General features: G+C 38.6%; 1 protein-coding gene across 1 annotated transcript in view; it reads right to left on the reverse strand.

The window, feature by feature from the left end:
- Positions 1–8,805: 8,805 nt before the first annotated feature.
- NAA16 (N-alpha-acetyltransferase 16, NatA auxiliary subunit) overlaps positions 8,806–13,256 on the reverse strand; it is a 48,050-nt gene continuing 43,599 nt past the window's right edge. Inside the window, exons 17-20 of the mRNA XM_060769234.2 lie at positions 11,819–11,917; positions 11,562–11,705; positions 10,988–11,085; positions 8,806–10,260 (exon numbers count right to left, since the gene is read on the reverse strand). Coding sequence (XP_060625217.2) covers positions 10,060–10,260; positions 10,988–11,085; positions 11,562–11,705; positions 11,819–11,917 — 542 coding nt within the window. The 3' untranslated portion in view covers positions 8,806–10,059. The remainder of the gene's footprint in view (positions 10,261–10,987; positions 11,086–11,561; positions 11,706–11,818; positions 11,918–13,256) is intronic.

Below are 13,256 nucleotides of genomic sequence, written 5' to 3' on the forward strand. Positions count from 1 at the left end.
AAAGTCTTACAACACAAGGAGTGACCATCACTCAAAAAATTATGATTTTGTCATTTGGGAGTTGTAGTTGCTGGGATTTATAGTTCACCTACAATCAAAGAGCATTCTGAACTCCAGCAACGATGGAATTGAATCATAAAATCATAGAGTTGGAGGAGACCTCATGGGCCATCCAGTCCAGCCCCCTGCCTAGAAGCAGGGAAATCCCATTCAAAGCACCCCCGACAGATGGCCATCCAGCTTCTGTTTAAAAGCTTCCAAAGAAGGAGCCTCCACCACACACAGAACTCCCCTGACCAACAGAAAATACTGGAAGGGTTTGTGGGCACTGACTTTGAGTTTGGGAGTTGTAGTTCACCTACATCCAGAGAGCACTGTGGACTCAAACAATGATGGATCTGGACCAAACTTGTCACAAGCACTCAATATGCCCAAATATGAACATAGATGGAGTTTGGAGGAAATAGACCTTGACATTTGGGAGTTGTAGTCACGGGGATTTATAGTTCACCTACAATCAAAGAGCGTTCTGAACCCCACAAACGATGGAATTGGGGCAAACTTCCCACACAGAACCCCCATGACCAACAGAAAATACTTAAGGCCATCCAGCCCAACTCCCTTCACTAGGGCAAGAAAATGTAATCAAAGCCCTCTTGAGAAAGAGCCATCCAGCCATAGATATAGATATTTATTTATTTATTATTTAAACTTATATGCTGCCACTCCCCTGGGGCTCGGAGCGGCTTACAAGAATGGCTAAAATCTAACAAAATTTAAAAGCAATTTAAAACAATTTAAAAACAGCAATTTTGTGATTTACATACACAAAAATATAGCATTATAGATTTGAAAGGGACCCTTAAAGAAGGACAATGATATCTTGAATCCACTGGGGGAATTGACACCAAATTTGGACACAAGACACCCAACAGTCCAATTTATGTCCTCCACTAAAAAAAAATGATTTTGTCATTTGGGAATTGTCGTTGCTGAGATTTATAGTTTATGTACAATCAAAGAGCATTCTGAACTCCACCAATGATGGAATTGAACCAAACATGCCATACAGGACTTCCATGACCAACAGAACACACTGGAAGGATTTGGTGGGCATTGACCTTGAGTTTGGGAGTTGTAGTTCACCTACATCCAGAGAGCACTGTGGGTTGAAACAATGATGGATCTGGACCCAACTTGACACAAAAATTCCATATGCCTAAATATGAACACAGATGGAGTTTGGAGGAAATAGACCTTGACATTTGGGATTTATAGTTCACTACAATTAAAGAGCATTCTGAAACCCACAAATGACAGAAATGGGGCAAACTTCCCACACAGAACCCCCATGACCAACAGAAAATACTTAAGGCCATCCAGTCCAACTCTCTTCACCAGGGCAAGAAAATGTAATCAGAGCCCTCCTGACAAAGAGCCATCCAGTCATAAATATAAATAGATAGATATGATTCTCACACACACACACAGATATAGTATCATAGATTTGTAAGAGACCCTTAAAGAAGGACTATGATATGTTGCATATTCCAGAGTAAGCAAACCAGTCACTCTCCACATCAACACTGACAAAAAAACAAGAAATACTGTCTACTCACAAGCATAAAGGAATTACATATATTAGAAACCAACACTTCCTCATTACTTTATTTTCCAGATCACCAGACTGGGCCACAGCAACGCCTGGCAGGGGACAGCTAGTGTTATTAATAAATAGGTTAAAAACCACTAGTCCAGAAACAAAACAAAAGCAAGCCCGTTTTTATATCCATCCATTACAAGAACAACATTTATTTTTATCCCATTACCTCTTGTTTTTAACAAGTGACTGTTCTTTTTGAACATGTCTATAAGCACTTCTATCCACATTGATAGAAGTGAGATAAGACTTAACCTTGTTGATTCTTGATTAAGGTCTGCTATAGTTGGGCTCCCACACATGAAAAAGCACCTATAAGAACTCTGTGTGTTAGCTGTGCAGCTGTCTAGAGCCCTCCCTCCAACTACTTCCACACTGCTGATAGATTTAAACATTCTTACTGTAATTGGTTTGTTGGGGTTTTTTTTGGGGGGGGGGTTGGTAATATGCTCCTCAAAGTGAATTTCTGAGCCCCTCATTGACTCATGACAATTCTTTTGCCAATTTTGCAACTGAGCTGCACTTTGCATTCCAGCAAGCTGTCAAAAATAATTGAGATGCATTCTCCAGCCCAGGAAATTACCGCATGGAGCTCTGCTTGTCTTCATTGTACTGGAATCTGATACATGAAAAGTTTTACTTTCTTAATTTTTCTTTCTAATTCTCCTTTTATTAAAACAACAATAAGAAGCAGAATATTTTTCAGAGTCAAATGTTCTAAACAAAAATATTTACAAAGTACTGGCCATCTCTGGCAATTTTTCACTGGATCAATTTTTGGCAACTGTTTCCAATTTGGCAGTTATTACTTCAGGCATCATTTTCACCTATTTCACCTGTGCTGCTTCCAAAATGTATTTTTTTTTTCTATTTGAACAAGGTGGAAGGGTGGATTGGAAAGGAGTGCAGCTCGGAAAATTCAGATATTCATTATAAACGATGACTTGTGGCCGAGTATGATTGTCTTCCAGAGGTAGAGTCTTGGCAGTGGATCCATAAATACCTATTCTGGATCCACATTTCACAAGGAGGACATCAGTTTGCAGATGGAAGGCACTTTCCCTGCCTACACCTACCTTTTTCCTTTCCCCTTCCCTATATTCTCTTTTCCCTTCCTTCCTCTAGTTAGAATATTAAAGTGCCATGGATTCCCAGATTTTGATGTTTATGCCGTATTCTTTAAGGTTAGTGTCCACTGGCATTCTGTTTTCTGTTCTTTTGCTGAGAGTAAAGTGACTGCTTTTGGAAGACAATAATCAGGCATTCGGACAACATGGTGAGTAGAGCCTTAACAGTGGGTCCATAAGTGACTGTGAAGACCTATCCTGGATCCACATGGTCTCTCACAATGAGGACATTGATTTTCAGATGGAAGGCGGTCATAACAAATATCCAAGTTCCAAAACTCATTTGTCCTTTTCAACCACATGTTAGTGACCCCTCTAGATGTGGCAGTCCTGTCAGGGATAAATAAAAGGCAGTCTAGTATTTAGGTTGTCTTTTCCAGCCCCCTCCCCATATGGGGTGAGCTGAGTGGATCCTAAATAGGGGTGTTCATAGAATCATAGAATTGGAAGAGACCACGTGGGTCATCTAGTCCAACCCCTGGCATGCATGAAAATCACAATCAAAGCACCTCTGACAGATAGTAATCCAACCTCTATTTAAAAGCAATACCAGCTAGACAGAACAATTTCTCCAATGGCATAGGGCGTAGATACCTTGTGATAATGTAGCATGTCTCCTTAAGAGCCACATCCACTGTTTTAACGTCAGATGGATTCCATGTTGCACATGTGTATTCAGCAGCAGAGTAGCAAAGTGCAAGGGCATGTGGCATGGAAGGCTGGAAACTTGTGCAATATCATCTGGAGGAGGAGATAATTCTCACCCATCAAGTGACAGTTGGAAAAGACACTTTGCCATGCCATTTCTCTGAAAGGCTGTTGCGTGATGTTGCTGCAGGGAGGTCACAGGGAGAGGAAGGCCCTCATGATATCCTGCCCTCAAGTTTTTGGTTTTTGGGGGTTTTTTTAATGTCAGATGCAACTTGAGAAATTGCAAGTCACTTCTGGTGTGATAGAATTTGCCACCTGCAGGGATGTTGCCCAGGATGACTGATATTTTACCATCCTTGTGGGAAGCTTCTCTCATTGTCCCCGCATGGGGAGCTGGAGCTGACAGAGGGAGCTCATCCCACTCTCCCCGGATATGAACCTCCAACCTGTTGGTTTTCAGTCCTGCTGGCACAAGGGTTTAACCCATTGCGCCACCAGGTTTTGTTTTGTTTTACGTGTCAGGAGCTACTTGAGAAACTGTTAAGTCACTTCTGTTGTAAGAGAATTGGCCATCTGCAAGGACGTTGTCCAGGGGACGCCCGGATATTTTGAGGTAATAGTATGATAGCTGGGTCCAGAAGCTCCGAGTGTTACGGAGAAGCCGCAAAGGCAGCTGTGAATAAGGGAAGAGAGTTGGCGGATTGAGAGCGGAGAGAGAGCAAAGGAAGGATAAAAAGGAGGAGACGCTTAGGGTAAGAGGGCAAGGTTTAGGTTTTGGGTTACGGTTAGAGTAAGAGTTAGGGGTTATGGTTAGAGTAAGGTTTAGAGTTAGGGTAAGGTTTAGGGTTTGGGTTAGCATAAGGGTTAGGGTAAGGTTTAGGGTTTGGGTTAGAGTAAGGGGTTAGGTAAGGGGTTAGGCTTAGGCTTATGGTACGGTTTAGGGCTAGGGTAAGGGTTAGGGTTTCACCATTAAAGAACTCTTACATTCCTTCAATATTATCTGTCTTCGGTCTCGCACAAACAGTGCTCCCGAAGGAGCAATGCGGCATCTCTGAAACGCTAGGAGGTTCCAGACCCAGCTATCATACTATTTATTTATTTATTTAATGACATTTATATGCCACCATCTCACACCAAGGAGGACTCAGAGTAGCTTACAAGATGTATTTACATACATATATATGAAGAAGGACAATTATATGTTGCAAGTTCCAGAGTAGGCAAACCAGACACTCTCCACATCAACACTGACAAAGAAACAAGAAATACTGTTTACCCACAAGCAGAAAAAAATTACATATATCAGAAATAATCACTTTCTCATTACTTTATTTTCCAGATCACCAGATTAGGTCACAGCAATGCATGGCAGGGGACAGCTAGTTTTTATATTATTAGTATAGTACAATATCAGTATTATATATTATTATATTGTACTATACCATTATATTGTAATATTATTAGTAATGTTACATGTAATCTAAAATATATAATTATAATATATTATTAGCAGTATTATATTGTACTAGCGGTCCCCTGCCACGCGTTGCTGTGGCCCAGTCTGTTTGATATGGAAAACAAAGTAAGGAGAAAGTGTTGGTTTCTAATATATGTAATTTCTTGATGCTTGTGGGTAAACAGTATTTCTTGTTGTTTCTTTGTCAGTGTTGATGTGGAGAGTGTCTGGTTTGCCTACTCTGGAATATGCAGCATATCATAGTCCTTCTTTAAGGGACTCTTTCAAATCTGTGATACTATATCTGTGTGTGTGAGAGAGAATCATATCTATCGATCTATATTTATGACTGGATGGCTCTTTGTCAGGAGGGCTAAGATTACATTTTCTTGCCCTGGTGAAGAGAGTTGGACTGGATGGCCTTAAGTATTTTCTGTTGGTCATGGGGGTTCTGTGTGGGAAGTTTGCCCCATTTCTGTCGTTTGTGGGTTTCAAAATGCTCTTTAATTGTAGTGAACTATAAATTCCAGTAACTACAAATCCCAAATGTCAAGGTCTATTTCCTCCAAACTCCATCTGTGTTCATATTTGGGCATATGGAATATTCGTGCCAAGTTTGGTCCAGATCCATCATTGTTTGAGTCCACAGTGCTCTCTAGATGTGGGTGAACTATAATTCCCAAACTCAAGGTCAATGTCCACCAAACCTTTCCAGTTTTTTCTGTTGGTCATGGGAGCCCTGTGTGCTAAGTTTGGCCCAATTCCATCATTGGTGGAGTTCAGAATGCTCTTTGATTGTACGTAAACTATAAATCTCAGCAACGACAATTCCCAAATGACAAAATCATTTTTTTTTAGTGGAGGACATAAATTGGACTGTTGGGTGTCTTGTGTCCAAATTTGGTGTCAATTCCCCCAGTGGATTTTGAGTTCTGATGGTAGCACAAACGAACTGCTCTTTCCTTGTATTCACTTGTATAGTCTTGGAAGCCTGGGAAATAGGACATAGGCTAGTGAGTGCAGCCACTATGTCTAATTTTCTGTACAGAGTTGTCCATACCTCCTCCTTATGCACAGTGTGCATGCATTATGCACATGACATGTGCACCAAGAGCTCTTATTTCTTTAAAATGGATTTTCCTGTTTTTAACAAATTGCCTAGTGTTGACCGGTTAAAAACTGAAAATTTAGGACATTTTATAGAAATGTGTAATATGAAACTGGTACTGACTTTTTATTTATTTATTTCTGAGCAAGTGTGTGTTGTATCTGATCTGGCTCCACTGCAGTTGCTTATCCCATTAAACCAAACGCAGACTATTGCATTGGGAGCAGAAGTCTATTTTCATCTCCATGTTGCCGCAAGGCACCCAAAAGTGACATTATATCACTTCAGAAATTTGTCTAGACTAGTTTGAGTCCTGAGTGAATGCAGCCCCTGCATTAAACCTGTTCGCATTTATTTTTTAATGAATGTGCATATGGATAGAGGCTGAATGTTCTCCTAGAAGAGCAACATTACGCCATCTAAATGCATAGTACATAGAATATATTTGTTATTTTAGCTTGTAAAAAGAAGTCGCTGTATATTCCTTTATATGCTTTTGTGCACAATTTCCATGTATATCTTCTACATTTTCTGCTATAAAGAAAAGCAAATATTTGAAAACATTTGGAACACAACATTGCACTTCTGCTCTGTGATGTATCAACTACATTGGCTAATTGGCAGTTCTCTTAAGGGAATAGATGTTGACAGGAGTATAATGGATGTTATATCATATATTGCTTGATGCCAGAAGAATACCAAGAATGAACAAGCTGCAAATTGTAGTTACATCTTGATGTTCAAGGGTCATCAAGGTACCAAATAAATGTCAAGACAACTTAACATGGTTATCTGACATCCTGTCTAGCTTTTCATAATATACTCAATTAATAAAAAGACACAAAACTAATATAATTATACAGATTAGATTTAGACATGCAGACCTCAGAAAGTTGAAAGTTCACAAGCCTTGTTTCCATCTATATTAAAATACAGTGTCAAAACCTAATCCAAATTGATGTCAAAACCCAGGGCATTGTAAGCAGTCTACATAAATTACACTATCAAGGCTTCAAGGACTGTGAATTATATTCATATGAACACTTTTTAACAATCTGCTTTCACAATTCTATTTTAAGAGAATTAAATAAATACATTTGAACCTAGAGGCTGCTACTGAAATTGGCAATAGAAATTCCTTACGATCCCTCAATTTTGTAATGTGAGCAGATGACTAACAGAACTCGGACTGGGGCCAAGAAGGCATCAACGTAATAATTTACAGATGCTGTGCGCTTTAAATCAGTGCTCTGGAAGCGAGTTCCTCAAGGCAATAGGAAGTGGGTGACGATATGTGTATGTGCACAGGCACAATCACATGCAGATAGAATCTGTCTTGGACACTTCCGCTAAGATCGTATCCTTTCAGTTTTCAGCAGAAAATTCTAGCTTGCCTTGCCAGCCCCCACCACTCACACAAACCACAGACTCTAATGCATTAAGTGGACACGCAGGATTTAGTACACTATCAGCTTAACATGAATCTTCTGACTGTCAAATAGGAATAACACATAGTCTGTGATTCTGAGGATAAAGAAAACAGTAGTTTCACTTTGTTTTTGAAGAGCACCAAGATGCTGAAAGATTATGTTTAACATAAAGATTATTGTTAAACATGCAACAATTCTATTGGAAGAAGCAGTTAGTGTCTTTATTTTTTCACTTTATCTTGGGAACAGGACTTATTTACTTGGCATTATATTCACCAGATGCACAGAAGTGCCAAATATATTTTTCTATTGTGGCTGAATAAAATCCTTCATCACCAAGGCCTTTCCTAGGGATGCAAACAGGAGGGGGCTACCATATTCCTATTTTGGGGGCTTTCAGGGATCTGGTTGGCTACCATGGGAATGCACCTGATCCTGCAGGGTTCTGCTTGCCATTCCCAAAAATGAAAATGCAATTGATAGTGTTTGCATATAGGTCAAAGACTTGAACACAGCCTTCCTTAAAATTACATCTATTTTTTTTTTTTTTGAAAAAGAGGGGAGCCCTGCCCCTTAGGGAGCTGCTAGTTAAAGAGAGAAGCCTCAAAACGATCAGCAACATTAACAGTAAATCTTGTTCCCTTCTTTAAAGGGCAGAAAAATATTTTGTAGCTTGAGCTAAAGGAAGATCTTTAACATCACAACGACAACCAACCTTCAACATAATGAATTTCACAGTATGAATATTAGCTTGCTGAGATCTTTCCAACAAGCATGTAAAGTACATCTCTTCTGGCAGGCCTACCCAATAACTTTTCATCATGAATTTTCAACATGCATCTTGTGTTCACTATATTTTAACCTTTGTTCTGTGTATTTTAGTAAGTATTTTCTAGAAATGTGTTTTAGTAGTGTTTTATATAATGGTTATGATTATGTGTTTTAACTAAGTTGTAACTTGCATCAAGCCACGAGGAGTAAGAAATAATAATAATAATAATAATTATTATTATTATTATTATTATTATTATTATAATGAAGGTATTATCCTTATTCTGCAGATGGGGTACTACTCAAAGGAGAGTCAAATCAGGATAATTTGTAATATAACAAATAAAATGTATAGCCTGCCCTCTTCTGGCTAGAAGGCAACATTACATTAGAAGCCTTTCACTGTATTTCAGATTACTCTTTTAACTAAGGAGAACTCAAAATATAAACAAATATATAGCCTTCCAATAAATTATAGATGAATTCTGCAACATGCTTTCCATATTATCCTATATGCACTTTGCTACAAAAATTGCAAAGCTTTAGCCTTAATTCAAAGAAGATAAACACTCATATTAAGCAAAACCACAAAACAAGAGTCATTGTGTACAAAATAATTTATTACAGCATTATACTGGTTGGCATTATTTTACAGTGAGCTTTCTTTCAACTACTGATTCTAAGCAGATGACAAAGGAGGCTATGTCGATGAGAACAATCTGTCTTGAGAAATGTCCCTTCTTGCATTTTGCATAGGGCCTAAGTAGTTATTACTTTAATAGTTATCTTAACCTTAAAATGCAAACTGGTTTCATTATTTCCCAGAAAATGAATTTTCTGTACAAGCCACAGTGTAGTTTAAGTTTTGTTTGCAGCTTATATAAAGTTGTAATGAATATCTATTTATGTTCTGAAGTAAGACATTTCAGACAGTTGAATTCAAAACTGGATATGCTGTATATGTAATGCATTCATGTCGATGCACCAAAATACAAAGAAAAATATTAACTGTGATTTGTAGTCACACTGGTTGTGCTCACTTTCATTTATTTAAGTACACCTTAAATGCTAATTGCTTTGTGTAACATAAAGCAATGACATTTTAGCAAAACTTGAAACACAAGTTCACTTCTTGAGTTTTAAAGGTCGGGATTGTAAACAGAATACATTATGCAGATAGGATAGTCTATCCTTCTATATTTTTCAGTTTTCAAGTAGAATAATGTTTCAAAATGAAGAGATCGTAAAGAAACAGGTATTTAAACAGTTACATTGGGCATTCATCATTTTACAGTATTTATTAAATTGTTTGAATGAATAGCTATAGGGAAAAAGAGGTTAACTGCTTAAAAAATTAAAAACACAAACAAACTTTTCAAATTGATTCCGCACTCTTTTCATATAACACTTGAACTGGCAGAAAATTGCCATCTTCGATGATCAAGATTTGTGCTTTGAAACAAACATCTTTTTAAAAAAGCTGAAAATAGTAGACAAGACATGCAGCAATATATCCATCCTAATTTACCAACCTTGCTCATCTGATATGTTTTGTAAGAAATGGCTGCTTTTTCTATGTAACATTTATTTATGTGAATAGTCGATCTCCAGTGTCCATGATTTAGGATAGAAATATTCATAACTGTACAGTATAAACATCCCCAGTATTACTCAGAGAATAGGTGTTTACATAAATAGTTGCAGCTCTTGTTGAGGGGAAATGAGCTTATAGCACAGTGCGTTTTCACCAAATGGCCTGTTTGACATCTGAATAGTTCCAAGGTAGCATGGAGAAGAAGGCCTTGATCTGTTTCTCCGCAATCAGTCCGAGACAAAAAGGAGCTCAGTTTCCTAATTTAAATTTCATTGGACAGTAAGTCGTAATTAATAGTTGTATGGTTCATTGATGCAAAGCAACCATCCTCCTCATTTGTGGGCGTTACAAAGGCAGATGCTAAAGGAAACAGTTTGTGGCATGCTATCCGGTATTCCTCACTCTGGGCATGGCAGGGCCCAAAGCTGCCATCAAGCAAGGACTCCAAAACCGTGGTCAAAGTCTACACACAAGAAAAGCAGTTTCATCAAAGGTTATTTCAATGAAGACACCTCACCAATTAAAGCACCACTTCTCCCTTTTTTGCTCTACCCAGACTGCTTTTTAACCCTTCTAAAATGTGCATTACAAATGGATTATTTGTGAACCCTTATCTATACAGGCAATCCCAGAGTTACAGACATCCGGCTTACAAACAACTCATAGTTAAGAACTGGGGTGAGACAACAGGAAGTAAGAGAAATCTACTCCTGGAAACGTTATCATGGGGAAAAGATGTCTCTACTGAAGCTTTCTCACCAATCCGTGTTTCCATAAGGAGCCAAAATGTTCAAAATCAAAGGGACAGAAAGTGAGGTGAAATCTTCTGAACTGGGGCATAGACAGCAAAACAAACATCACAGGGATATGAACCCTTCCCTATGCTGACCAAAACTAATTAACGTGTGTGTGTGTGTGTATGTGTATAGCTGGAGTTACATTTAATGTCTCTGTTCTGACTTACATACAAATCCATCTTAAGAACAAATCTACAGAGGCTATCTTGTCTGTAATCTGGGGACTAGGTGTATTTGCTTTAATTTTTGTAAGTCATCTTGAACTGAGGGGGGGGGGGGAGGGGGGTATAGAAACAACATGCAACATGTAAAACTTGTCCTTACCCAAACTAGAAAACTTCCAAACTTAGATTAGTTAATAAAGGCCAATTTCATAACCATAATAATACTTACCTTCACATTTTTGTCCCTTATGGTCTCATCTAGTCTAGTGGCAATAGCAATAGCTTTCTCTTGCCTTGAGCTGTCCAGGAAATACATCATCTTGGCACCTGCGAGAAAAGATAAAAAAGGCAGATGTAAACCAAGGAATATTTTACAGGGAAGTACATTACACTGACTCAGCACATTAAGAAAATAAAAACACTGAAATAGTTAAATTGACTTTCTGTATCTGATTCTACCATAAATCAAAATGGGGGCACAGCAGTCAAGAAATCAGAGAAACCCTTAGACTTGGAAGGGCAACTCTGACGGAATTAAAAAGGTCAAGCTTTATCATGTAATACCAAAGTCAGGATTTCCCATGCTATATTATCTCCTAACTTTATGTACATTGTCAAGGAAGCTGACAGGGAGAGGATCAACACATTTAAGATGTGCTGGAGCAAGAGCAAATGGGTCTGAGAGCAAGGCCTGAAGCCAAAATTATGAAACCGTAGCGACTGCACTTTGGACATATCATGAGACAACAGGACTCATAAGGAAAGATAATATGGTTCTAGAAAGGATGCCACAGCAAACCAACCTGATAGCAGATGCTGTATAGAGGTAGAATTGCGTTTCAAAAAATCTTCATTAAAACTTTCCAAATCTTTACTAATAAAAATCTTCTGCATTTCTTGAGTTAGGACTTTGTTCACAATTTCTGGCAAATTACTATGATCAGACACTAGAAATATATAAAAAGGAGATAGTTATATTGCTTGTGTTTCATGAAACTGGCCCACTTTCCCCCCAGTATTGTGAAGATAGCTTTATAGCACTGGCTTAAAAAAAACTTACCACACTTGGAGAATTTAATCAAACATTCGTGTAGCCATGGATTATTACTGTCAATAGCAAAAGCTCTTTTCACTGATTGCAACATTAACAGAAACTTTCCTGCATAAACACAAGAATACAAAATATGTTTACATAACTTCATTTACTTTGAATGTTTTGGTTATATTACTTTTAACCAGGCATGGACAAACTTTGGTCCTCCAGGTGCTTTGGACATCAACTCCCACAATTCCGAAACACCTGGAGGGCTGAAGTTTGCCCATGTCTATTGTAAACGTACTATACTTCACTCCATACCTGTGGGCATACTCTTTCTTCTTACGTTTTTAAGTCATTTGGAACAAATCTATCTAATTCTGAGAGACAGTTATGAGAATGATAGGGATGGATAAGTGGAACTAACTGGCAGGAATAATGGAAGGAAGTAAAAGTAGACAGAATAGGAAAGCAGGACTATGCAAGAATTGGAGCAGGCCTGCACAGCCTGTGGCCCTCCAGATGTTTTGGATTTCAGCTCCCAGAATTCCTGGCCACTGAACAACCTGGCTGGGTCTTCTGGGAGCTGGAGGTCCAAAAATCATGGAGGGGCACAGGTTGTGCAGGCCTGGTTTAGAGGATAAGGCTGTACAAAGGTATGGCGTGTGTGGCCTTCTGAATGTTGATACACTGCAATGACAGAAAAACCAATGCTGAGAGATGCAATATCTGGTGGGCTACACTATCCTCACAACTATTGAATGGGATCTGAAAGCATCAGTGTTGGGATTTAAGGATGGGCCTCAGATTACACAGCCCAAGAAAGAAAGAAAAACCTTGATGTTGTCGTTTTTTAGGCCTTTTCCTGGCGTTATTTGGGGCACTGATTCAGAAAATGGCACTGGACAAACCACATCAGCTTCTAAGATACGGCTATTACAATTTTCTGTGGGCAGGCAGATGAAGACTGGTATAGGGCATATGTTCTGTATCTCAAAATGTAGAGTGGATAGGGGAAAATGTAGAGCTAGTGGCATTTTTGGAATCAGCAGGTCAAATACACCCAGAAATAGGCTTAACATCTGAGGCATCAAAATGTGTGTTGGCCAGTGTGATGAGAGCAACAAAAAGTTCAGTAAATTGGAAAAGATTTGAGAGGAACAAAGTAATACAATGGAAAACAAGTGAAGATTGCCATAGGTGACGAAGGTGTGGTCCAGAGGTCTTTTTACACAGAGGAAAGTATTTTTGTAATGTTGTAAAGGAAGAAGCAACATGACTTGCTGTGTTGGTGCTGGTCATCGACCATGTGCGTGTGTGTGTATAGTGACTTGTTGATGTTATGTGAGAGAAAGTGTGTGTACAAAAGAAACAGAAGTATCAAACAGAAAAACAACACTAAGTGCCTATTTTAAAGGATTATACAGAACATTATTAGACGGCCAGAAACTTGATCATGTAT

Source organism: Anolis sagrei, chromosome 3 (genome assembly GCF_037176765.1).
Source record: "Anolis sagrei isolate rAnoSag1 chromosome 3, rAnoSag1.mat, whole genome shotgun sequence".
Classification (NCBI taxonomy): Eukaryota; Metazoa; Chordata; class Lepidosauria; order Squamata; family Dactyloidae; genus Anolis; species Anolis sagrei.